Source organism: Symphalangus syndactylus, chromosome 3 (genome assembly GCF_028878055.3).
Source record: "Symphalangus syndactylus isolate Jambi chromosome 3, NHGRI_mSymSyn1-v2.1_pri, whole genome shotgun sequence".
NCBI lineage: Eukaryota > Metazoa > Chordata > Mammalia > Primates > Hylobatidae > Symphalangus > Symphalangus syndactylus.
The window spans coordinates 92,442,235-92,469,617 of NC_072425.2; the positions used below are offsets into that span (position 1 = coordinate 92,442,235).

Below are 27,383 nucleotides of genomic sequence, written 5' to 3' on the forward strand. Positions count from 1 at the left end.
TGAAGATATAGGAAAATAGTAATGAGAGACATAAAGATACTTGCTATGTGGCAATAAAAAACTGTATTTTTATAAAAAAGTAATTAAAATCTATTGTGGAATAATTTTAGATTTACAGAAAAGTCGAAAGGATATAGAGTTCCTTTATTCTCTTCAGCCAGGTACCTCTAACGTCTTATATAACCATGGTACATTGGTCAAAACCAAAAAATTAATGACGATGCGGTACTATTAACTAGACTTAGAGTTCTGCAGACTCTCAGTAATGCCCTTTTTCTATGAAGGATGCAATCCGAGATATCACATTAAATTCAGTCATCATGCCTCCTTAGCCTCCTCTGCTCTGTGATAATTATTCAGTCTCTTTCTGTGACAGTGACACTTTAAAAAAATCCTCTCAGAAATTTTGTGGAATGTCCCTGAATTTGCGTTTGATGTTTTCTCATAATTAGACTGAGGCTATGTGTTTTTAAGAAAATCAGGGAGCTTTGAGATGTACACTTCTCAAAGTATCATATCAGGTAATCCATGTTATATCAACATGACTTTTCATTGGTGATGTTAACCTTGATTAGTTGGTTAAAGTAGTGCTTGCCAGATTTCAACAATGTAAAGTTAGTTTCTTCTCTGTCTGTACTCTGTTCCTTGAAAGCAAGTCATTAAGTCTAGCTCATACTTCCAGGGGAGGAGAACTAAGCTCATGCATGAGAGGGCATAGTAGCTACCAATATTATTTGGGATTCTTCTATAGGAAAGATGTGCTCCTTCTCCCCCATTTATTTTTCAACCATTTTATTTATATCAGTATGGATTCATGGATATTTACTTTATTTTTTGTGCTGTAATCTAATGCTATCGTCACTTATTTAGTTGCTCAAATTATTCCAGTTTTGGCTACTGGCAGCTAAGGGATTTTATATAAATCACTGAATCCTCCAGCAATCCAGTGAGGCAGGTACTGTTAGCCTTAGTTTACAGAAAAGGAATCTTAGGCTAAGAGAAAGTAAGAAACCTTCACAATGACATATCTTATCTGTGACGAAGCCAGGATTTATACCTAGTAGTGTGACTCCAAAGTCTATGTGTTTAGTTTGGCTATGCTATGCTGCTCTCTCGGGGAAAGAATTGCTCCACAAATGTCAATCAGAGGTAAGGCATTGAATCACTTCTTCTTAGGCAGTATGTACAGAAAGAGCCACAAATGGTCAAAACTAAGCCTGTTGCCAGGTGGGAGGAGGAAAGAGTGGTTAACAAAGGAAAGAGAAGGGATAATAGGAACTTATAGGACAACTAATGTCATGGAAGGGAAGAAAAAAGTTCATTGAAAGTGTAATCAGTTTGGTTGCAGAGCCATAGAAAAGGAGCCTATGGTTAAGAAGTTTAGTGAACCGCAACACTGCAGTATAATGGAAGGATGGAAAACAAAACCAGATCTCAGGAGATAAAAACTGTTACAAAGGAAGAAGGTAAAGAAGTAATTTAACAGAGAAGAAAGTGCAGGTTCAAGTAATTTTCTTCCAGGATGGAGGAGGACCTATTCACAGGGAATCCTACAGAGGAGAGCCTCTCAGAAAGGAGGTGTCGAAGCTGTGTGCATGAGAATGAGAGAAGACGGGGGCCAACCCTGGGGTTCAGGAACCTCTCCTCCTCACATACTGGAGTTAAGTCCAAGGATAGAGGAATTGCTGAGGTGAAGGTACAAACTTAGGATGATACCCTCGATTTTATTAGTAAAAACGGAAGCAAGGTCATCTGCAGACAGTGAAAGAAATTAGGGATGTCATCCAGCCCTGTCAGTGGCCAACATCCCTGGGTCGGGGTTTGGTAGAGCTGGTAAAATTGGACAAGCTAGAGTCATTCATGGTGACAGAAATCACCTAAGTGCAAGCAGAGATGCACTCAGGTTATCTGGATTTTTACTTGATTTTTTTTAGATCAAATAGTTAAAACTACGTATTTTATGTAATTCTTAAAGACTCAGGATTAGTCTAAAATGTTCAGAATTAAGTATGATGCTAACTTATGCTAGTCGAGAAAAATGCCTAATTGTAAAGAACAAATATAAAACAGAAAAATAACTGTCACAAGAATGAAAACATTTTCTCAGGAATTTTTCTTCAATCAATTCTAATTGCAGAATTTTTCATGAATATTCAACAGTTATGAATTTAAGGCCAAAGGCTTCTGTATCATTTATACTTATTAAACAGAAATACTAAGTTTGGGCAATGGTTTTTCTAAACTAAGCACAAAATACACCTAACAAGGGTTATTTCGAATTTCTTCAGAAATATTCTTAAAATATTAAAACAGGATTTTGGATTTTAATCTAAGATACACTACTACACTGATAACACAGGGCTTTAAAAAAGTTCATTTCAGAAGCATTTTAATTTATGAAGATACTGAGAGTGTTTTTTATATCCAGATAAAGGTCAAACATTGGGGGGCAAAATTGTATAAGAAGTTTATGAATTACTGCCTTAACATACCCCTAAGTATTGTAGATTGCCCTCATCTAACATAGTTATAATCGTGGACCAGAAAGAATTTACATTAAAACATAGTATTCATATTTGTTATTTTATTATATATTATTGTATACAACTTTGATAATAAGGATATTATAAATCATACTTTAAGCAAAAATCTATGCATGATATATGTAAGCAGTAACATTTTGAAGAAAAAAGCCATGAAAGCATTTACCTAAAATTTAGTAACATCGAAAAACACTAGTTTGTGCATAGTAATGATTGAAAGCTTCATAATACACTACAATACTGGTACGTCTTCAGGTATTGTAAGAAAAATATGGTATAGGAAAAGACTAAATTAGACACATCCATAACCTTAGATGTGCACATCATCTAGAAATAAATCCCACAATGTAGCAGTGCACTAAGTATCCTTTGTTTGGCACTTAACAATACAGACAAACGTGTATTTGGTTTAATGTGATTTTATTATTCTTAGATACATTTTAGTTATTTTATATAGATAAAAATATACAATATTGCTTTTCAAACTTTTAATTTTATAACTGTATAACTGATTGTCATCATATTCACGATTAAAAAGCCCATTTTCCACTAAACAATTTATCCAGTAACATGTGGAAGAGAGTAACAAAAATGGTTTATATAAGACTTATAATAAAAGGTTTAAATGTAAAAATAGAGTATTAATCTAGACCACTGGTCTAAATCCTTAGATACCTCATGCTGGAAACAAATTATGAAATGTTTCAGACAAATTTTTTTCAACACTTAAATTGATTCTACAGGTTTAAAGTTTTGACTGAAAATACACAGAACTGAGAGATATTTTGTCCAAAGCCATTTTTATATACATTAATTTACTAAAAAAAGTAAAAGAAATAAAAATTGTTCTTTGTTTTTTGTTTTTTTTTTTTTGGAGATGGAGTCTCAGTCTATTGCCAGGCTGGAGTGCAGTGGGGCGACCTCGGCTCTGCAACCTCCGCTTCCCAGGTTCAGGCTATTCTCCTGCCTCAGCCTCCTGAGTAGCTAGGACTACAGGCTCACGCCACCATGCCCAGCTAATTTCTGTATTTTTAGTAGAGACGGGGTTTCACCATGTTGGTCAGGATGGTATCCATTTCTTGACCTCGTGATCCACCCTCCTCGCCCTCCCCAAGTGCTGGGATTACAGGCGTGAGCCACTGCACTCGGCTGAAAATTGTATTTTAATACATCTCAGTTTGGGATTCCATCAGATTTTAAAATAATACATGCAAAATGTGTCTAAGCTCTTCAGCTCTCATATCTAAAGAAAAGAAGAGCTGAGTGCAGTGGCTCATGCCTGTAATCCCAGCACTTTGGGAGGCTGAGGTGGGAGGCTCACCTGAGGTCAGCAGTTTGAGACCAGTCTGGCCAACATGGTGAAACCCCGTTTCTACTAAAAATACAAAAATTAGCTGGGCATGGTGGCACATGCCTGTAATCCCAGCAACTCGGGAGGCTGAGGCAAGAGAATCACTTGAACCCAGGAGGTAGAGGTTGCAGTGAGCCAAGATTGTGCCACTGCGCTCCAGTCTGGGCAGCAGAGTGAGACTCTGTCTCAAAAAAAAAAAAGGAGAAGAAGAAGAAAAGAAGAATAAAAGATGGTGTCATTTTTTCTTTTAAGCCCTGTTAGGACAGTAAAGTTGATAGGGTGATTAATCTGCCTTTTGGTAATGAAGATCAGTATACCATTAAAAACAACCTGAAGTTTGAAGGTAAACGAACTATGTGTTGTCTTTTTTTTTAATACCAACTTTGAGCAGTTGGATTCATTACTTGATTTCTTAGAAAGACACATTGATAAAGTATGTAAAGCCCCAACAAATTATTTAAGTGCATATATAAGGTATGGACCTTTTAAAATGAAAAACTGCAAATATCTTACAAATAATTTTGTTCATTATATCTATACAATGCACCATTCAATTCACTCATTACAATACTTTGCACCAAACCTTGCTATCTGCAATCTTAACACTCCTCAAATATGAGAAAAACACAGTTTCCACTGTTCTAAGAAGCGAAATTTATAAAGTCAACACAATATATTATCAAGGATTATAGGTCTAAAACAGTTTTTAAAGACAATTTATACCCATTGAAATGGGTGCTTTGCTTAATTAAAAAGCTAGAAATAAAGCTTCTTGCAATTTAATAAACATGGTTGCAGTTAACAGCAGATTTTTCACATTGCAACATTCAACTATCATCATGGAGATTTCAATAAAGGTAAAGAGTGGTATATTTACTTCTTCAGAAAACACTGTTGAGGAATTTAAGTGCTATTGTCTTAATATTTTTATAATAATTAAGAAATAATTTGGAAAGACATTTTACTTTTAAATTTTTTCAACATAAGGCACATAGCAACATTTATAGTCTAGAAACAACTAAATTATGTAATAAATAATTATTTTTTCAATCATTATTTGCCCTTTACCAAGAAAGTAGGTAAGTAGTAGAGTTAAAACATGCCTGAATTAATGAAAATGGTTGGATTTAGGAAACACAAATAATATTTGTGTGCAGAAAGATATTAATTTAAAAAAGAAAAAGAACACTTTATATAAAATATACATCCTAGAGTGTTATAGGTAGAAAAAAATGTGAGGCACTTAGATGAAACAGTGAAGGAGGAAAGCACTGAGATTATCCTTTTATAAAAAGCACCAAACCATTTATTTTAACATCCGAAATAAAAGCGGAGGTTAACATGATAGGAAAAACTAGTTTAGCTCTGTAACTTTGTATTTGGGGAACTAATAAGAATCCAGTAGTTCAAAACTCAAAGTATTTTATTTTTACTCTGACAGAAATAGTTCAAATAGAGAATATTTTCTAATTTAAAAGAGTCTTAGTTTCCCTGATAAAGTTTTGTATATTTTGTGGTGCTCAGAATAATGTGAAATGTAGACGGTATCTCACTACTCTGTGGCAGCACCCTTTCTATCTTGACTATACTGTATGTATTTTGATACCATTTTTAAACTCCCTTTTCTAAAGGCAAAAATTAAAATTTGGTTTGGAATAATTGTGAATAGCATGCATCAATGCCTCCATGTGAACTTGCTGACGTCCAACAGTGACAGTTTTATTATTCCATAATCCTCAACAAACTAATTTAATCCAAAAACCAGGGTCAAAATTGGGCTTGGAATTACAGGAATCCACTGGATGTCAAATCAGGAAAAGGTCTGGCTTCTGACGGATGATGAAGTGGCTGAAGATGTGTGGTAGTCTGAGTGTTATTTATGTTATTTAATTCAGCTGGATATGTTTCATTTAAAACTCCATTCTGAAACTGAAAACAAAAATGGTGATGCAACTTATTGGAATAGATCTTCCAAGTATCTTAAGCCATTAGATAACATATTAACATGTATTTTTAAAATCTTACCCTTGAGAGTTGTAAACTTCAAATTCTTTTACTGTTGCTAAATTTTAAATCTTTCACACAGTGAAGACATACTGAGGACATATTATGTATTAGTTGGATTTATAACCTGTTTTTCCATTAATTTGACAGGAAATTTTGAACATAGTACAGATGAGTGATGCAGCTGTCTCATTTCAGATTGCCTTTGGGTCAGGTAGGAATTGATGGGTCAAACAGCACAAGTCACGAATTACAGTTAAATATTCTCTGTCATAAGTAGGTTTGCTTTGACCAGGTTTCAAGTTATAGGTATCAATGAATTGATTATATTCAGGAATCTTACATTGGAATGCAAAACTTTTCCAAAAAAGGCAGCTTCTGATTTTCTAAATGTTTATAAATATTTCTAAAATATTACACCACAGGTATGATTTTCTTAACCGATTTCTTATTCATAATATACTTTTAATTAATGAATACTACTGAAAGCATAGTTCTAATTACAGAATCAAGTTACCAAAAGAAAATGCTCTCTGTCTTGTTTTCTTACTCTGCAATGAATCTGGTTTCTATAACTGCTAGTAGAAAAACGAAAAATAAAAAGGAAGGACATGAAGATGTATAGCTCTGTGGAGTTTTATAGATTATAGAGCCTTTATATTTTAGTTAGTGGACATTCTGGAAACTTTAAAACAGATTAAAATCATATCCTTAATTGCTTCAAATAAAATCTACCTTTGTAGAGCCTACATAACTGGCTTCAGTAATCAAAATGTTAATTACTTCACAGATCCTCCAAAACATATATAAAATCTATAGTAAAAATCATATAACCTGTATCTTCAATGAATGGCAACACTGTAAATTCTTTAAATAAAAAATTAGTATTACCTGCCCGGATAATGGTGAGTTTTAAATGATTTTTTCTCATTACTCATAACACAATTCATGTCAGCCATTCTCTTTAAACATACTGTACAGAGCAGTGTCATCCAACAGAAATGTAATGTGAGCCACATACAGAACTTAAATTTTTGGCTACAGTAGATTAAATAAAATACATTTCTAAAGTTAATTTTACGTGTTTCTTTTTACTTTTGTAATGCGGCTACTGAAAAAACTAATCATTTCAACATGAAATCAATAATAAAAGATGAGATATTTTACATTCGTTTTTCAAGCTGAGTCTTCAAAATCCAAAAATCCCAATGTGTATTTCACACAGCACATCTCGATCTGGACTAGCCACATTTCAAGTGCTGAACAGCTACTCAGTGGCTCAATATTGAGTGTCTTAACTCAATAACATGTACTCTGGAGCATATGTAGGTCTATAGAATTATTTGGTTATTTACAAAGAAGCAAGAAAAAGTAGTGAGGGGAAAACACTGCAAAGAACTTATGTGATACTCATGCAACTCCTTATTCAAAATATAATTTTACAGAATTAACTTCTGTACAATTTACTCAAGAGTAAAATATACTTTCATAGCAATTTTGTGAGACAGACTATAACTGAATATTATTCAATTTTAATATAATTGAAGGATGTAAGGAATGAGAATAAGAAAAATTTTCACCATCCTTTTCTATTAAAAAGCTCATATACGATTAGACAAGCAAGATGTATGAAAAAGCCAGAAAATACAATTAAAGATAAAGCTTCAGGTCATACTTTTAATTATTATACTCTTAATACAGAGTAAACAGGGGTCAAGGAGCTTAATTTTAGTCAAGATATTCTTTAAAACTAAACTTAAATATACTTTAAAATGAACTAAATATTTTCTAATGGAAAAAGCATAAATGCAAACATGATGTATTCCTGAGTGGCCAGAGACAGCAGTTACTGACATTATGTTAACTTTTTTTTTTTAAGTGATCATTTTTAGATTTAAAGTGTGCTCACTGCCAGACGGATTCTGATGACACATTTAAACAACAAAAATGCATTATCAAGCTTGATTTCCATGACAGAAAGCCAGCTGAGTTACCTCTTTTAAGAAAGCCAGAAAAGAAAGCCATTCTACCTTAAAGGATGAAATGAGGATAGGGGAGGTAATGTGGAGAAATAGCTAGAGAACATGGAGGTGCCTAGGACTGAATTCCAGGGATATAATTAATCCAGGGTTTCAGAGGCATTGTAAGAAAGCACACTTAAATTTGAGTTTAACTCAATTTCAAACATATATAAAAAAATAGAGCTTTGAAGAAATTATTCTTAAAAATTGCAATACATTTTTTAAAGTTTGAATTTTTAAATAGCCATATAATTTTTAAAGAATCCAGAAAGAATAAACCAAATTATCTATTTTAAATATAACACTTCTAAAAACTAATTTCACCTAGTAATTTAGGTCATCTTATATTAAGGACACATTCATGTTGCTTCATTCCTTGATATCGTTCTCCCTCATGAATCAGGTGAATGATAGATTAGTAACATACTGGAAAAAGTACAGGCTTGTAAAAAAAAAAAAAAAAGGGTAGTCACAGATATAATAAAAAATGCTGCCTCCATGAATGCTATAGATAATAGATTAAAATCAGCTGACATAAAAAATGTGTAACATGTCTATAAGGTAAAAAGAATCACTGAAAGATTTATTCAGTTTGATAACACCCTTACCTTGTTTAAAAATGCCTGTTGGCCTGGCAGTACTGGATTGTACTGTATCTGACCCACATGGGTGTGCTGAGGTTCTGGCTGGCACTGATACATCGACACGGCCCCAGCATAACATGTCTGAGGAGTTATTATGGCTGACTGTGGATTTAATCCATGCTTTTGGTTTTCAGGAACTTGTAAACAAGTGACAAAATCTTCTAAACTGGAAGTAGTGGGGTATGGGGATGGTTCAAAACTCCCCATAGGATAGTCCAGCTCTGTACATTTGGAATGTTGTAGTAATACAGGCTGATTACAGGAAATAAAGTTCTGTGTATAAGGCATAGAATCCATTTCAGATTTGTAGGGGAACTCTTGATTGATCCCATGTAAGTCTGAAAAGACATTATATTGTTGTGGGTCTTGCCGTGGACAATTGAAAGGCACGAATTGGTTAGAGTTCCAATTTTCAAACATGCCATTAACTTGCATGTGCTTCATTTTCTGACACAGCTGTTGCTGTGGTTCCACTACTACTTGCTTTTGGTGATGCTGTTGTTGCTGTTGCTGTTCTAGCTGTAGGTGTTCCTGTACCATACAGCTTGAGTTCAGAGCCAAGGACTGTTGCTGTTGATAATCTGAAGGTATGAAGGGAGACTTACTTAAAGAATCTTGGACATATGTCAGGATTTCATCCGTTAAGTCAATGTCTCTGAAGTCAACCTCACCAGAAAAATCATTTCTGAAAAACTTTTCATTCTGCATGTGTTTGATGTCTTCAAAATCAATGCCTAGGTTTTTCATTATGCTGTACAAGTCACTGTTTTTACTATCTTGAAAGGGCCCTGGGTGACCTCCAGCAAATGAGTTCACATCCTGAGGCTGGTCAATTTGCTCATGTTTCAGGATAGTATCATTTCCCATCGGTGCAGTATTATCTTGCCAATGTCTGCATTCATTCATAGATTCATTAAAAAAATTGTTTTCAAAAGGTGCAGTACTTGAAGTACTTGAAGCAGGATAGAGATAAATAGACTCATCTTGTTGCATCATGGCAGCCAGGAGGGAACTAGGATTGAGAGAATCCTTGTTTAGAGTTGATGTGGTAGCAGAGTCTTTTCCACTAGTGCCATTTTTAGTCCTTAGTGGTAAGGGATCCATTATGGCAGGAAAAGGGTTGGTTGCCTCATACAACACAGCTTCTCCAGTGGTAAACATAAAAGGCAACTTCATATTTCGTTTTCGCAAATGCTCTGTTCCTTCCTCATCTCTAAAATTGTGTACAAAAAAGTCTTAGAAAAAATTCTATCAAACATTTTAAAATAAAAATAATTAAAAAAAGAAAAACATAAAGCAAAATACATTGTAATTGAATTCAGAAAGGGACATATGTTATTTTCACCTCAATTATTCTCATGACTGGTGCTATAAAATTGTTTTTCAGACAAGCATATTTAAATGATTTAATTTTTAAAAAATAACTTAGTTAATTCCATGGTCAAGTTACATCCCTACCTGACACCCTGCAAAAAAAGAAAAATAATAAATTTGTGTGGAATAAAGATCTACACATAAAAACAGACTATGAGAATTTAGGGGCCAGGCATGGTGGTGCATGCCTGTAATTGCAGCACTTTGGGAGGCTGATGTGTGCGGATTGCTTGAGCCCAGGATTTTGAGACAGACCTGGGCAACATGGCAAGACCCCCACCTCTACAAAAAAAATAAAAATTAGCTGGGCGTGGTGGCACATGCCTACAGTCTCAGCTACTTTGGAGTCTGAGGCAGGAGGACTGCCTGAGCCTGGAGGTTAAGGCTTCAGTGAGCCACATTTGTGCCACTGCATTCCAGCCTAGGTGATAGAGTAAGATCCTGTCTCAAAAATAATAATAATAATAATAAAAAATAAAAAATTAGGAATTAGTTAAGAATCTGAAACAACTAACCTCTCTAATAAAACCCAGAAGCTATAAAGACAAAGATTGGCATAATAATATGAAAATTACTTAATATTAAAGTATTTGTATTTTTGCAATAGAATTCTTAAAGAAAATATTCATAACATATGTAATGTATTTATAATTTAATATACTTATAAAATTTCATATCCATAATAAAGAGCTCCAATAGAGTCTAAGAGAGGCAAACAACTCAATAGAAAAACAGGGAAATGATACAAATGTAATTTATAAAAGAAAAATGTCATAGAAAGATGTAAAAAGATGCCCCCCTTCAGTAATAAATAAATGAAAATAAAATTTCTTAGTAACTAACAGAAGCACACAAAATATCAACAAATGTATACAAATATGAACACAATTAACAAACTAGACTTCTGATATATAAAAATAACAACATACTCCCAAACGACAGAACTTGTATTCTTCATAGGATTACATGGAATATTTTGCCAACATAGACCATGTCTTAGATCATAAAATAAGTCACCACAAATTTCAAAAAAACTGAAATCCATTCAGAGAATATTTTCTGACTACAATGGAATTAAGCTAAAAGTCAATCACAAAAAGGCAACTAGAAAAATCCCCAAACACCAAAAAGTACAGTAACATTGTATTTCTAAATAATTCATGAATAAAAATAAAATTAGCCAGCATTTTCAATTAAATAATAAAAATAAGATAGCAAAAGATGAGGGTTGTAATGTTGTACTTAAAGGGAAACCGATATATATGTTCAAGTATATATTTTTTAAAAGTTGCAAAAAATGATAAATTATACCCAAAGAAAGTAGAAGGAAGAAAATAATAATGAGCAGACATAATTAAAATTGAAAACAAATGTATAAAATAGAAAAAAATCAATAAACCAAAAGTTGGATCCTAATAAAGACTAATAAAATCTAATTTAAAAAAGTGCCTTCTAGAAACATCAAGTGAGAAGGGACAAATTTGTAGAGGTACACACATACCCATGCATTCATATACATATGGTACACACATACTCACGTACTTCCATGGGTACTTATACACATACATTCACTATGTTCATGGGTTCAAAGATTCAGTATTAAAAAGATGTTAATTCTCCCCAAATGATCTACAGTTTCAAGGTAACTGCACTTAAAATCTCAACATATTTTCTGACAACTGCTTTCTAAAATGTATATGGAATTATAAAGGGCAAAGAAGAACCAAGGCAATCTTGAAGGAGAACAAAAAAGGCAAAACAAACAAAATGAAGACACACTCTGACATAGAAATTTATAATAAAGATAGAATAACTAAGACAGTGTAATGCTAGACAAAATAGAAAACTGCACTAATGGAGCTATTAATAGAACAACACAATCCAGACAGAGAACCACAGACAAAATCCCCTGATCAAAATACAGTGCAGCGGGGAAACGATGACCTTCTCGGTAAATCATCTTTTCAATGTTACTGGTCAATTGGGTATACATATAAGGGCTGGGGGGAATCAATCCTTACCTCAAGCCACAGACAAAAATCAATTCTCCAGAGTGGGAGGAAACATTTGCAATACAAATATTTGATAAAGGACTCATTTGCAGCATATGTAAGAGACTCTTAAAATCACTGTTGGGTTTAGAGAACATATTCTAAATAAAGCAGTTATAATTTTCTTTTATTTGACCAATGACACTAGCTTTTCATGTGTCTTTCATATGCCCAGGATAAAACCCTAGAGTTTTATTACTCTTTCTATGGCTCTGCACACGTAGCTGCTCAATCAAGTTCGTCAATTCTATCTTCTCAATGTCTCTCACCTGTGTTCTTCTTTCTAGACGCATTACTTAAACTTTTCAATTTTTATTTACAGACTAAATTCTGCTTGAATTATTTTTATGCTTTCACATAAGAGGACTTATGAAAACAAAACTGTTAAAACAGGAAACATTATTTGTGCTTACGTTAGTGGTCTCTGAGTTGCAATGATATAATCTGGTCTTCCATTTTTATAAAGCAGGCGTGCATTAGACTGGACCCACGTCCATCGATTGTTTTTTGTAAGAAGCCGGAAAACTATCATGCCACTTTCTCCAGTCTTAATCACTAAAATAAAATTAAAAAATTAAATTATCAAACCCCAAATCAATATATTAAAGATTATTCCTAAAACAAAGCTCTTGTGACATAGTTCTGGATGTATTTCCTTTATCCCCAAAGACAATAAATTTTAAACAAAAAATAATAAAAGGCATGGAAATAGTTTTTCAGAGTTTTTTTCCATTTCAGACTAAATTTGTTATTTTAAATGTTAAAGGGAAGATGATGTACCAGACAATTCTAGTAACACAGGAAAGTATAGAGAGAACATAAATTGGGAAAAAAAAAGATTAAAAAATTATTTTCATTTTAAATAGGGAATATTTTCCTACAGCCTAATACTTTATAATTTTAAACTAGAATTATTAACATTATTATTGTTACAATATTAACATAGATTTATGAATTGATAACGATGTAATTAAAAAATTCCCAAGCAAAACTTCATGGGCCAAAATGGTCATTTTTTAATAACTAAACAACAATATTTCTACATGGCAGGTGTAGACAAGTTAATGAACAAAGAGTGTAACCCTGGTTAATCATAATGATATGTTACTAAAGTAGAAGTTTATCCATATACTTTACTTAAACATTTTATATTACGTAAGAATTTGAAACATGTACAGTAGTATATGCCATTTTTTTCTGACATATTCATAAGGAACTACAACTTACTTCGGATATGGGACTCAGCACAATAAAGCATATCAGCTGCATGAAGAAACTGATATCCTGATCCTCTCGTGCACAGCTCTGCTTCAGTATATCCTAAAACAATTTTTCCTCTGTTTAAAATAAAAAAAAGCTAAAATAAGAACGAATTAAGATTTAACATAAATGAAATAACCAAGATAAATTCATTGGTTTTACGCTAGTTTCTGCAATATGTTTTAGTTCACATTTAGAATTTCACATAAGTAGATGTGAAATTAAACACATCTATGTAAACTGCTCTTCTTTGCTTATGATTGCAAATTTCAGTTTCAGCCTATTTTCTTTTCCTGAATAAATCCATGGAAATTAGTATGCTAAAAATGAATCTAATAGAGCAGATGTATGGGTAACAGAACATCTTTAATAAAAATCTGGAATGTTTTTATAATCTATTTTTAGGGAAGAAGGTTTTTCTAATTACCTCTCTGCATTCCCACATTGGAAAGGAGAAAAGCACTGATATGTTTGATATGATATAAATGCTTAATATCAGACTCTTGCTCACAACTTTCTGAAAGTTACTAAAACTTCTGGGGCTAGAAATCAAATAACATTTGTGCCATTTAAAAATGTAAAACAAACCAACATAAATGTCGTCAGAAGAACAAACCTTACTAATATATAAGAACATCATCATTTGAGATAAGTATTGCAAAAAATTAAAAAGATGATTTGTGAGCCTGATTAAATTATTTTACTGTAAAAGGCTACACTGGCAGAATATAAGATAATAGCCAATCTAATAATAAACAATATTACATACAGTCTACACTGTATGTTTTACATGCTAAGAGAGACTTACTGAAACATAATGTACATCCAATAAAAGTGAAAAAGTCTCACTTACTTGGCATCACAACCAATAGGTGTGAAGTCTAGTTTGTGTTTGGTTCTAAAGATAAAATTTTTGGTCCGGATTTCAAGTATGGATGGTGGCTGAAGTGGAGTAGCTATCGCAAACAAAGCCAACTGAGGTGGAAGTATTGATCCATCTTTCCCTTTCTTTTTCTGTCCATGAAGATACTTTAACCTCCCTTGGAAATTCATTGCCTTAAAAAAGCAATAACAAAAAAAAAAGTTCATTAAAATTAACAATATAAAATAGTGTCTTTTTAAAAGGCTCCACTATGGCTGCCTCTAGGGTTCTTGATAATTCCATAAATATTCCTGAAGCTGAGAACTGTTAGTTTCTTTCATTCCTCTCTCCATGGGACGCCCATTAAATCTATCTCAAAGAGTAATATGAAAAACATTCTGAAGGGATAAGTGAACCACTCCTTGTTCCTAATGGTTATAACATGAAAACCTGTATCATTTTCCAAGCTTGCCATTACCCTATCATCTTCAGCTCACACAGCTCCTTGCATACCCGGCAATCAATATATCCTGAATAGTGATAAAGTCCTAAAGTAAACATTCATTTTCAAGCATACATGAACTGTTTCACAGCTCATAGCATGCTGCATAGTTTATAATCTTTTCTATAGAGGCAAAATATAATTTTATTAAGACACTAAAATGAATCATTATGAAAACATATAAAGAATGCAGAGCCCTACTGAGTAAAGATATGGAAGAAATTTAGAAGACAGGGAAAACAAAGGCAACTTAAACATGAACATGATATATTTAATTGCTTAAAACAATATCAACCAGTCCAAGGGATGGTTCTGACATCAAAATAATAGCAGCATAAGGAGGAAAAGACCCTCCTGCACACAGATATTCCACCTCAGACATACACTCACATGTCATTTAACAAAAGGGGCACGTTCTGTGAAATGTGTCCTTAGGCAATCTCGTTATCCTGTGAACATCAGAGGGTAGGTACACAAGCCTAGATGGTATAGCTTACTACGCATCTAAGCTATACAGTATAGCCTTTTGTTCCTAGGCTACAAACCTGTACAGCATGCTATCGTACTGAATACTTTAAGCAATTGTAACATGATGGTAAGTATTCGTGTATCTAAACATAGAAAATATACAGTAAAAATAAAGAATAAAAGACAAAAAATGGTATACCTGTATAAGAGCACTTATTGTAAACAAGGTAGGCAGGACTGAAAGTTGCTTTGGTTTAGTGAGTGAGTGAATGTGAAGGCCTGAGACATTACTGTACACTACTATAGAGTTTATAAACACTATACACTTAGGCTACGCTGAATTTATAAAAAATATTTTCCTTTTGGCCAGGTGCGGTGGCTCATGCCTGTAATCCCAGCACAGCTTACTGTAACTTTTTTACTTTATAAACTTTTACATTTTTAACTTTTGACTCTTTTGTAATAACACTTAAACACAGTGTACAGCCATACAAAAACATTTTCTTTCTTTATATCCTTATTCGGTAAGCTTTCTTGTATTTTTTAATTTTTAATTTTTTTTACTTTTTAAACTTTTTTTGTTAAAAACTAAGACACAAACGCACACATTAGCTTAGGTCTGTACAGGGTGAGGATCATTAATGATCCTATCCTCCACCTCTACATCTTGTCCCACTGGAAGGTCTGAGGGGGCAATAACATGTGTGGAGCTGTCATCTCCTGTGATAACAATGCCTTCTTCTGGAATATTTCCTGAAGGACCTGCCTGAGCCTGTTTTACAGTTAACCTTATTCTAAAATAATGATTAAAATAAAATAATTAAAAGTATAATAAATTTTAAAAAACGTAAAATAATGATTAATAGTAAATACATAGTGATTTTTTTTTATTTTCAAGTATTATGTATCATATATAATTGTATGTGCTATACTTTTTATATGACTGGCAACACAGGTTTGCTTCCATCAGCATCACCATCAACATGTGAGCAATGCTATGACATCATTAGGTGATAGGGATTTTTCGGCTCCATTATGATCTCATGGGACTACCATCATATACATGGTCTGTTACTGACCAAAGCATCATTATGCAGCACATAACTCTACATACTAATTGTTCATGAGCAGTAATACTGGGAAAACTATCTCAAAGCACAATTCTAATTCTGGGTCAGCAAAATCCTCTTCAGAAATAAACACATAAACAAAAATCATTGCTTGGTAATGTTAATTTAAGATTTGATTATCTGTTTCAAATTCCTTGTTATTCACAAAAAGAATATACAATATACTTTTATTCTCTTCTCCTGTACTTGGTGACATAAGCTAAGGATACAATGAGATAACAGACAAGTCCACTCTGAGGAATCCTAAGCTGCTCCCTACAGTCAACTCCTATGCAGGTGTTCAGACTTTGTAACAAGAAAACAGCGTCTCCTATCAAACGATGATTCCACAATCATGAATATACAATCGTTTTTCTATGTGACAGTTATTTGAAACATATGGAAAGGCCATAATTTTTCTGTCTAGCAGGCATTCAATCCCAAGATGGTAAGCATCCTCCTATTAAAAAACGGCTACATAATTCTCTCATACCTTAAAAATCCTAAAATAGTCAAAATACAAGGCTTCATGTAATTTCACTCAATCTTTGCTACCATATCCTAAAGAACAGTTTTCTGAGTTATAGAAGATCGTCAAAATCAGAAATAATTACTTTAAAATGTTACCTTCCTTTATCAAATTATTTGGTAGCAGATTTTTAAAGCTGAAATCAAAGATAACCAAAGAAAATTGGCTTAACTTTTTTTTTTTCTATAACTTAATGTTAAACTAAATTTGGGCTGAAGATGCCTCTGCTCCTTAAGTTCTTACCAAGGAATTGCAACTTCATTTACTATATAAGCTAATGGAAAGCCTAACAGTAGAATTAAACTTTTGTAACCAAATAGCTGAGTCTCAGTCAGTCACAGGTGGCCAACTAATCAGATCATCTTCAAATAAGGCAAATCCCAAGCTGTAATCAATCAAGCCATTTCTGTACCTCACTTGCATTTTCTGTTCATAAATGCTCCAGCCCATGTTTTTAAGTGAGCTCTCTGAACCTCTCTGGTTCTGAGGGTTGCCTGATTTGGGAATAGTTCTCTGCTGAATTATATTTTGCTAAATTAAATTTGCCTCAAGCTTTTATTGTAACAATAGTAAAAAGCCAGTATCATAAAATTTTGTACCTTACCAGAAAACCAGATGAATTATCCAGCAGACACCTTAGACGACATATGAAGCACCTCTCCATTAAAGGAGAGTTTTCTGGAGGAAGCTGGTCTGGGTTATAACAGACTACTGGCTGGGGGAGACCAGTGGCTTCTGTAGAAATAAAGGCAAAACAAAATTTACTTTCCATTTTGCTGTAAAATTAAGCACTTGAATAGGTAAAATTTGTATTAGTTTCTAAACTGGAGTCTGTGTTCTGAATACAAAAAAATCATTTTCAAAAGAGCTAATGACAAGAAACTAAAAGTTTATTAAATATCACTTTTATCAGATAGAACTTGAGTAATTTTTTAAATTTTTATTGAGCTAACACTGTCAACAATTTTCATATTTTCTAAAGCATTTTTGTTTTCTTAACACTAACAAATTTCCAAAAACATTTTTTGCATTGAGAAAAGCACTTTTATACTTGCATATGCTAGCTTAATTTTTTCTTTGGTGCATTTTAAACACAATAATTTACATGCACTCAGGTATCAACCTTGTACCTTCCTTCCATCTTTCATGAAGGTACTACTTATTTTTATAAAATACATTACTGACTATGGCAATACTCTGTTGCCTGAAACTCATTAATTGCTCTCATTTCCCAAAATATTCCTTAGCTCATCAGGCTCTTTGTGACCTAGCTGTGGCCTATGATTGCAGACTTTACATCTTTCCACTACTTCCCTATCATGGAGTTCTATGACCCTACAGGTTCCCAGCCTCCTTTCACAGAATCATATTTAAAAACTACCAACACTATTTTTTGTACCATCAATTCTTACCTTCAATTCCTTGTCCAGACTCTGTACACTGAGAAGGATTTAATGCCCAGTGTAGCTGACGCTGAAATTCAGCTCGGTCTTCGGTATGGATAAGTTCATATACGCTCTGATGTATGACATCAGACTAAAGAAAAAAGATACAAGGAATACAACAAAAGGACTGATTAAAAAATATGGCTAAATTAATTTTAAAGCCTATTTAGATTAGTGGGTGCTTGCTTGTGGTGATGAATACGAATTGAATGATTCCTAAAATTCCCTAGTCACCTAAGATAGAACCTAAGGCAGAAAAAGCTAGAGAGACTGGCACTACAACAGATAAGCCAAAAGTTACTTGTCATCAGTTCCCAACATGAATGCTGTTGCTCAAATAAGTCACATCCCCATTCCTTAAATGCAACATATTAACATCTGTTTATGTTCCATATCCATTTGTAAATTTTTAGATTCTTATCTCTTCCCTGCAGCTTTTCCTAACCACCCAGGCCTCTTTGACTTCTCTAAGCTTAATGGTATTCTTTATGTATTTCCTTCACTGTTCTCTAAAATTTTCTTCATATAAAATTATCACTCCAAGTAGACTCCTCAAGAGCAAGGGATTGTGCCTTTACCATATTAAACCCACTTTCCTCCTCTTGCCTCTCACCATTTACTACGGTGCTGAGCCCTTAGTGCTTAAACCAGAGATTTCCTTTTAACTGCAAGTTATGATAAAAAATACATTTCCATCTGTCACAGGTGTGTGCACAGACATAAACACATGGAAAAGTTTCACAAAACACTTACCATTATTACATGAGATAATACTGTGTATTCTATATTATTTTATTCTATCCTAAACAACTAAAAAACAGTTTGATAGTGATCCACTGTCTCGACTGCATACCCATGAGCGAGTCACAACGTGCAGTTTTAAAAATGGTGTCTTAATCTACCACTTGCGTCAGATATGAATATTCTTTTAGGAAAAAAATCCATGTGTATATGCGAGAAAAAAATGGATTGGAAAATGGCTAATCTCTGATTTTCTTACTAATATAAATCACAATATCAAATCATGATTAAGACAGTTATATAATACATTAGGCTTCAAACAGGCTTTTCTATGGACATTAATATATTTTCTTTAGAATGCAAGAAATCAGGAGTTTAGACTTTGTGGTAGTAGTAGTAGCTAGATACCACTACTTTAGTCATCTACACTTAAATCTTCGTAGGAACCTAATCTTCTCGTATTAAATCATCTTGATGCCAACCATTACACAATTTCTGGAAGTTGCATCTGAAACACAAGTTGAAATATACACATCCCCTTTAACAAAACCCTTCAGTGGTTTCCACTGGGTATATAATATAGTCGAAGCTCTAGTCTATATAACTGTTATTAAGACCAGCAACCTTGTGAGCTTGATAGAAATGCAAATTCATGGCCCCACTGTGAACTACTGATTCAGAATATCTGACAATGGAGCTCACAGGGATGACCAAGTTTTATCAAGGTCTTCAGGTGATTCTTGTGCACATTACAATTTGAGAACCAGATATATGAGAATAGCAAGCATTCAAATGTTATAATCTGTTCTCAAACCATAAAAGATCTTCTTGTCCTTCAAATATATCAAATATTTATAATTCCATCTATTCATTGTTCATTCAATAACATCAAACAAGCCAGACACGTTTGTTTCCTTCAATGACTTCCAGTCTAATGCTTACAGTACTTCAATATTCCTATGTTTTCTGACCACCCACCTGCTACACATTATTTAGGTCAGCTTATATACCATATTGAATTATATACCATTTGAATTAAATCAGAATTAAAGGTATAACTCATAGGATTTTACTTGTACTTTTTAACAGCACCTCATTCATTTCATAGTTGTCATATATCCTCTGCTATCCATAAGTTATTTGATAGCAAATAATTTTGTATCTTCTCCCCTAGACCCTATGTGCCTGAACGTTTCTTATATATGAGATTCTTGATAAGCAAAAGAAGAAACACAGTAACCATGAATCACATAAAGGTTTAATGGAATTATAGTGCAGTAAATTATTAACATTAGAAAAAATTATTAGCTACAAATACATACTGTATTCTACAGCATATATTGACACTTTATACATACAAATGGCCAACTGTGTCCTAAATATATAAAAAGTAAATGATATAATAATATAAATGATATAAATAATATATACTTACCTGCTGAAACCCTAGATAATCTTGTATAGTAGAAGATGCATAAAAGACCAAAGCATCTGTAGTGACAACTAATACAAAGCCATTCAGAGCCTACAAGGAAAGGAAGTTCTAAAATTAATAATATGACTTAATATTGACCGTCAGATAAAGGTTATTACTTTTATCTCTGAAAATTCTTCCCTTCAAAATAGTTAAAATTATCACATTTCACAAACACAGCCATGACATACACTCCTGGACTAAGAAATATCTATTCATACGTTTTGATTTGTCTATGGAAAAATAGCTAAATTTAGTGCTCAGTCAGAATAACTTTGGTAGAATACGGAATACATCTTCTTCCTCATGTTTCAGATTTTCTCTTTTAAATATATTGTACATATTTTTTAAAAAACAAACTAGACATCATTCACTATAGTCTATCACACTGCTATTTTTAGAGGGAAACAGGAGGCAAAGATGTTGATTAGATTCTTAAAGTGGGAACATTAATAGAAAACTCTTCCTGTACGAAGACATTTCAAGCACTGATGCTAACATTTTAAGTCACAACATTTTAAGACTTTTATAGGAAAACACAATATATATATAATATACATGTAATTAAAATATAATACACATGTAAAGCAAGCATATAGTGAATTTAGTCCACTAAAATTTAATGTCATTATGAACATATACCTAAATTTGTCATTTTATATGTGTTATTTCTATTTATTCACAGCACATCCATATGTATAATGTTTCTTTTTCTCTCTGTTTTGCCTGCTTTGGGTCCATTATTTTTTATTAGCCCGTACTCTTTAGTTTGGAAGTTATAGTCTCTTTTTCTATTACTGGATAATTCAAGTCCAATATCAACTAATACCTTTATTCTCCTCTTGGATAACAACAGTATCACAGATCACCTTATTATTATCATATATTTTAATTCTACAAGCCCTCACTATTTTCTCCTTGAGTTCAATTTGGTACTTGATCTATTCTTTACTATGTCATCACAGCTAATGTCTTCTAACACCCTGTTTTTCATGTAAGGAGGAACACAGTATGGTTTAGTTTAAGAATTGTACTGTGTAGTCAGACAGATTTTGTCTGGACTCCTGTCTCTGTCTATTACTAGCTGTGTGGCTTCGGTTAAGGTATTTACTGCTTTTTAGGCTTCAGTGTTATTTCAAAAACTGGCACTTCATCAGGTAGATATAATGATGATATCCCACCTAACTCAACGCTTGGCACAGAGCCAGCACTCAGTGTAATAAGGTACAATGTTATAAGGTTGTAGAAATGAGCAAATAAATATTTATATTACCTTGCTTTGAGAACTATAAAGAGCTATATAAATAATAGTGATTCATTTATTCAACACGTAATAAACTATTACATACCCAAGAGGAGATATGTATGCTAAGTACTGGGATTTAAGAGTTAACAAGTCTTTGCCCTAGTGCTTGATGCTCACATATAGTCCAGTCGATATCTTCATTATCAGATGAAATAAATGAAATACAGTGACTGTCTCTCTTTCCACTCCAATTACTTTCCATCTTCAAGATTCTTGATCTATATTATACTTCTGAGAACTTGACTACAAAGATAACAACTATTATTTAGTATTCCTTTTTCGAAATGTTTTTATGTATTTGAGTGGTTTCTTCTCCCAAAAACCCAATGAGGTAAATGCCATGTTCCAGTTTTACAACAGGAGAAACTGAGGTCAAGGACTATACCTTTAAAAGTAACTTGCCCAAGGTCACATAGCCAGAAAATGGCTGATCCAGGAGATAAATTCAGTCTGGCTCCAAAGAGTACTCACTTAAATAACATGATATGCTGCCTTTATGTTATCGATCCCAAATTGGTGCATGGTTCTGACTGTTTTGTTCTGTTTTTTTTACTTTTAAGTTCAGTGGTACAAGTGCAGGTTTGTTACACAGGTAAACGTGTGTCATGAGGGTTTGTTGTACAGATTATTTCATCACCCAGGTATTAAGCCCAGTACTTATCAGTTATTTTTCCTGATCCTCTCTCCCTCCTCCCATCCTGCAGCCTCTAAACGGCTCCAGTGTGTGTTGTTCCCCTCTGTGTGTCCATGTGTTCTCATCATTTAGCTCTCACTTATAAGTGAGAACATGTGGTATTTGGTTTTTCTGTTCCTGTGTTAGCTTGCTAAGGATAATGGCCTCCGGCTCCATCCATGTCCCTTTAACTACAAGCAGGCTCTCAGGTTTTTGACTGCAAATATATGTAATACCTGGCAATTCCCTTAGGATAAACAATGGTGATTCTACCCATAAGAACTTGAAATAGTTAATGATTAACACACTCAAAATTGAATATTCTTAAATTCTCTTGGCAGTAACACTATATATCTGTCATTGCACTGATTCATCCTGAAAATATCTGCTTCTAGGGAAGATTATCCATTGATCACACTCATATTATTTTGTAGAACATCATACTTTTTCAAACAGTGAAACAAATTTAGTCACATTCCAATAAACTCCTTGGTGTACATGCCAGAAGACAGAAGGATAATTTAAGTGCAGTTATCAAATCTCTTTAGACAAATGTTAATTATCAGAAATAAAAATCTAGAAAGGATAGATGCATATCAATTTTTATATATCTCAAATGATCTCAAGTACCAGGAGACACAAGGTTATTACCTGTATTAATTTGTCTTAATAAATTAACAGAAGGAATTAATATGCTAATTAAATAAGAGATCATCATTCTTTTAGTCTTAGTCACAAAGATTCACTCAACATCTGAAAATTGTTAAGCTCACTTATTATTTAACATAAACTGCAATTAATACTGTTATATAAAATTTCAACTCCTGTCACCGAAAAACAAAGCTGCAAGATTTTAACAAGTACAGTATTAAATAGCAAGAGATGTATTTTAAACTTATGAAATAAACATGTGACGTAAAGACACAGTTATTCACAGTTTCATTTTTATTCCTTGTAAAATAGTAATAAATTGAAGCTAACCTAGAAAGATGTCTCAAATTTTTAATAAATTTTTTTTTTTTTTCAGATGGAGTCTCGCACTGTCACCCGGGCTGGAGTGCAGTGGTGTGAGCTCTGCTCACTGCAACTTCTGCCTCCCGGCCTCAAGCGATTCTTGGGCCTCAGCCTCCTGGGTTTCTAGGATTACAGGCACCTGCCACCACGCCCAGCTAATTTTTTGTATTTTTGGTACAGACGGAGTTTCACTACGTTGGCCAGGCTGGTCTTGAACTCCTGACCTCGTGATCTGCCCGCCTCGGCCTCCCAAAGTGCTGGGATCACAGGCGTGAGCCACCGCTCCCAGCCTTTAATAAAAATTTTTATAACATTTTCTTTATATGCCTTTGTTAAGCAAAGGAAAATATTTCTCCTCAAAAGTTTTAGGCCGTATGGTATTCGGAACCTCTGGTAACATCTTCCTCACTGTAGTGGTAATTGGCTGATAACTGTAGGTTGCAACATAGTCAGATGTCATTATGCAATTGTATATAATCAAACAGCCATTTTCACATATCTATAATGTTTTTAGCCATCTTCTTCATAAAAAGATAACATACAAGCACAATCTTAAGAAAATCATAGAGAATGTGAGTCTTCCTATTAAGAGAGCAATCTACAAATGGTATTCAATATAAACAGGTAAGTTTATTTTAACTTCTTAAGGGTTACCAATTCGCAGATAATTTAAAATATATATATTCCATATAATTATAGCTTTACAGCTTTGCATTCATATTATTGTTATTCTGTTTCCCTGACATAGGGTATGTACACAATTTGTCTAAATGTTTTGGGGGAAAAAATAAAAATGGCCCATAATTTAAACCAACTTGCCAAGTGTTACGTCAATCAGTACATATTTGTCTATTTCACCTGAAATACAGGATTTCATTATGCCCTTAGTAGATAACCCAAGAGATGTGTTTAATCATCTTAAACAACAATTATTAAAATGCTTTCCTATGACCTGAATAAGGAGTCTTTATGTTTGGGTTTACATATACATGAAGATCCTCAGTTGGGGCTGGGGGAGGACTCATGCTTTAATAGATTTACTTTGTTTAACGTAAGTTAATTTTTGCTAACAGGAATTTGAATGTGATTACACAATTGTAATAAAAATGTTATATTATTAGGCACATCACCATTCACTGAATGAACTAGTGGAGCTACCAAAACTTAGGGTTACTTTTTGTAACAATGGTGAAGTAAGTTTTTCTAGTCAGTTCAGTGGGTGAAACTGATAATGATCACACAGCGGTGATAGCACACATGGCACACATCTTTATTCTATCTTTTTTCAACAAAATAACTGAGAATTTTAAGTGAGAATCAATCACGGCATCAATTCTAAAAAAAAAAAAAAGATTAAAAAAAGATGAAAAGATTCAAAATGCTTTCATAGACAAATTAGAAACTAAATTCTGAAGCATAAAAATAGGGATTGGAGTTGTTGAGAAAATCTTTAGTATGTTAATAAGTCACAAACAGTTGCTAAAATAAAATGTAAGTTATAACATATTGGCAAGACGAAATTTTGGTTAAGAGCTATTTTAAACTATTTAAGAAATGCATTTAACAATTTTAATAGAGATACATTCCATAAAAATATATATAAATTCAACGTCTTAATTAGAACCTCTAAAATATTCCAGGAGTTCTTGCTGTTTGAAGAAATATTAATACAACAGAAGGGGTTGACCAGTCTTCTAACTAATCTACTTCATATACAGTCATGCATTACTTAACAGGGACACATTCAAAGAAATATGTGGTTAGGTGATTTTCGTCATCATGCAAACATCATAGAGTGTACTTACACAAACCTAGATGGTATAGTCTACCATACACTTAAGCTATACAGTATAACTTATTGCTCCAAGGCTACAGACCTGTACAGCATGTTACTATACTGAATACTGTAGGCAATTTTAACACATGGTAAGCATTTTTGTATCTAAACTAGAAAAATTACAGTAAAAAATATGGTATAATCTTATGGGACCACTGTCGCATATGTGGTCTGTTGTTAACTGAAACATCATCATATGGTGCATGACTATAATTCAATTTTTTCATGTATTAAGCATCGTTCACTATCGCAGTTCAGATGAAAGTGGCAAAAAACATTGAGCAAATCCTAACTAAACTGGGAATTATTAAAAGACTTATTAATTCATTTTCCATTTACAACTGTCCTTAGTGTAAGAAACTATATTTACTAAAATTTACCTGTAATAAGAATTCTCCTTCTTGTAAGTTCAAGCCTTCTCTGAAATTTGCTGCTCTGCAGTTATCCTGGCCTCCATTTCTTTCAGCAGGGGAGGATTTTAGTGCAACTACGGAAAAAAAGGAAAAACAATGATTTTAAAAGGAAGCAAGAGTAAAGAGCTATAATAGAAAACTTCTGAACACCAAACAAAGACAATTTGAAATACCGGCATCTACTGGTATTTTTAGTAATTGGGTAAAACAAGGTATAATAAATACTAGGTAAGTAATCCTGTTGCCAGTGGGTAGTTCCTTATTCTATGCTAGTAACAAAACTGAAGGATTTAGTCAAGTTGTCAGCTGACAGATTGTTAAAAATAATTTTTGATGAGTTCACGATATAATTTTGTCACAAAACTTAGGCATTTCAAAGAACTGCACAACACTGTTACAAACACTCCTCTCCATTCCTACCTCCTTTCTTAGGAGACTAAAGTTCTCCATAATGTAACCTATAAAAATGTTTCCAACATTTTTATCTATTTATCTAAATATCAGGGAACTGGTGGTGGTGAAGAGAAAAAAAGCAACTATGCACCTTATTAAGAGACGGATTTCTGATGTTTGGGATATTCTTGTCCAGCATTTGGGTAAAAACTGTTAATTACTGTTACTATTTAATAGGTTCATGTTAAATTTATAAATTAACTCGTGGAGAATTAATGTCTTTATAATCTTGAATCATTCTATCCAAGAACATACATTTCTTTCCATTTGTTCAAGTCTATATTTTGTCCTGCTAGAATGTTTTAAAGTTGTCTACAAAAAAGATGTGCACAGGTATTTTTATATTTACTCCTAGGTATTACATCTTGTAAAGTGGCTTCTCCAGTATAGCTTTTAACTGCTTGTGGATTATATATGTGAAGGAAAGTCTGATGGCATGATAGGATGCTTACTATTGGAGGTGTCATGTTATATGCTCTCTCTTTTTTTTTTTTTCTCAGTGTGTGTGTGTGGGGGGGTATGTATGTATTTATAGTCTGAGAGGAAGTGCAGCTGAATAGAAATAATAACAGCTACCACTTAAACATTTTGCCAAGCACTTTCAAATATATCTCACTTAAAAGCATGTGGATATTGGTAACTGACAGAATTGGGCTCAAATCTTACCTCTGACATTTACTAAAAGTGGGAGTTATTTGAGCCTGTCTCCTAATATGTGAGGTGGTAATTAAAAATATTTTTTTAAAGCACATCTTGCAGGGCTGTTGTGAAGAGTAATGAGGATATATGTAAAGTTTCTGATACATAGTGGATCAATAGTAGTTCAACAAACAGTAGCTTTAATTAGTAGAAATATTTCTCAGAGCTTATGGATTGCCTGGTTGTAAAGTATAATCTTTTAGATACTTTCCACTTTCTGACCTTTTTTTAACCTGTGATATTTAAATAAGAGAAACCATTAAATAAAACTGACTCTGGCAGTCCTCTTAACACTTATTTCACTATATTTTTATGTGACAAAATAATCCAGCTCAGTGAAAAAACTAGAGATTTACTAATAACTAGACTTTCTCTCAGTTTGAGCAGAGTTCCACATACAAAACCTGTCTGCAGTCTTTCAGATTTGCAGTGTATTTTCTGGTAAATCATCAGTGAATGTGTCACACCAGAATCTCATGCCATTCTGGCCTTTGCAGAAGTTAAAACATATCTCTTTGCAACAAACAGCCAAAAGCACGGTCTCTGAATATAACTTCAAAAGGCCAGAGAACAGATTTCCTTAGGCCAAAAAACAGTTTGAGGTAAACTG

The 27,383-nt window shown here is 33.2% G+C and overlaps 1 protein-coding gene across 1 annotated transcript in view; it reads right to left on the reverse strand.

Moving 5' to 3' along the window:
• Positions 1 to 2,564: 2,564 nt before the first annotated feature.
• Positions 2,565 to 27,383, reverse strand: part of AHR (aryl hydrocarbon receptor) — a 47,603-nt gene continuing 22,784 nt past the window's right edge. The window contains exons 3-11 of the mRNA XM_055272518.2: positions 25,589 to 25,695; positions 20,340 to 20,429; positions 18,131 to 18,254; positions 17,323 to 17,453; positions 14,102 to 14,304; positions 13,216 to 13,325; positions 12,402 to 12,543; positions 8,528 to 9,776; positions 2,565 to 5,823 (exon numbers count right to left, since the gene is read on the reverse strand). Coding sequence (XP_055128493.1) covers positions 5,680 to 5,823; positions 8,528 to 9,776; positions 12,402 to 12,543; positions 13,216 to 13,325; positions 14,102 to 14,304; positions 17,323 to 17,453; positions 18,131 to 18,254; positions 20,340 to 20,429; positions 25,589 to 25,695 — 2,300 coding nt within the window. The 3' untranslated portion in view covers positions 2,565 to 5,679. The remainder of the gene's footprint in view (positions 5,824 to 8,527; positions 9,777 to 12,401; positions 12,544 to 13,215; positions 13,326 to 14,101; positions 14,305 to 17,322; positions 17,454 to 18,130; positions 18,255 to 20,339; positions 20,430 to 25,588; positions 25,696 to 27,383) is intronic.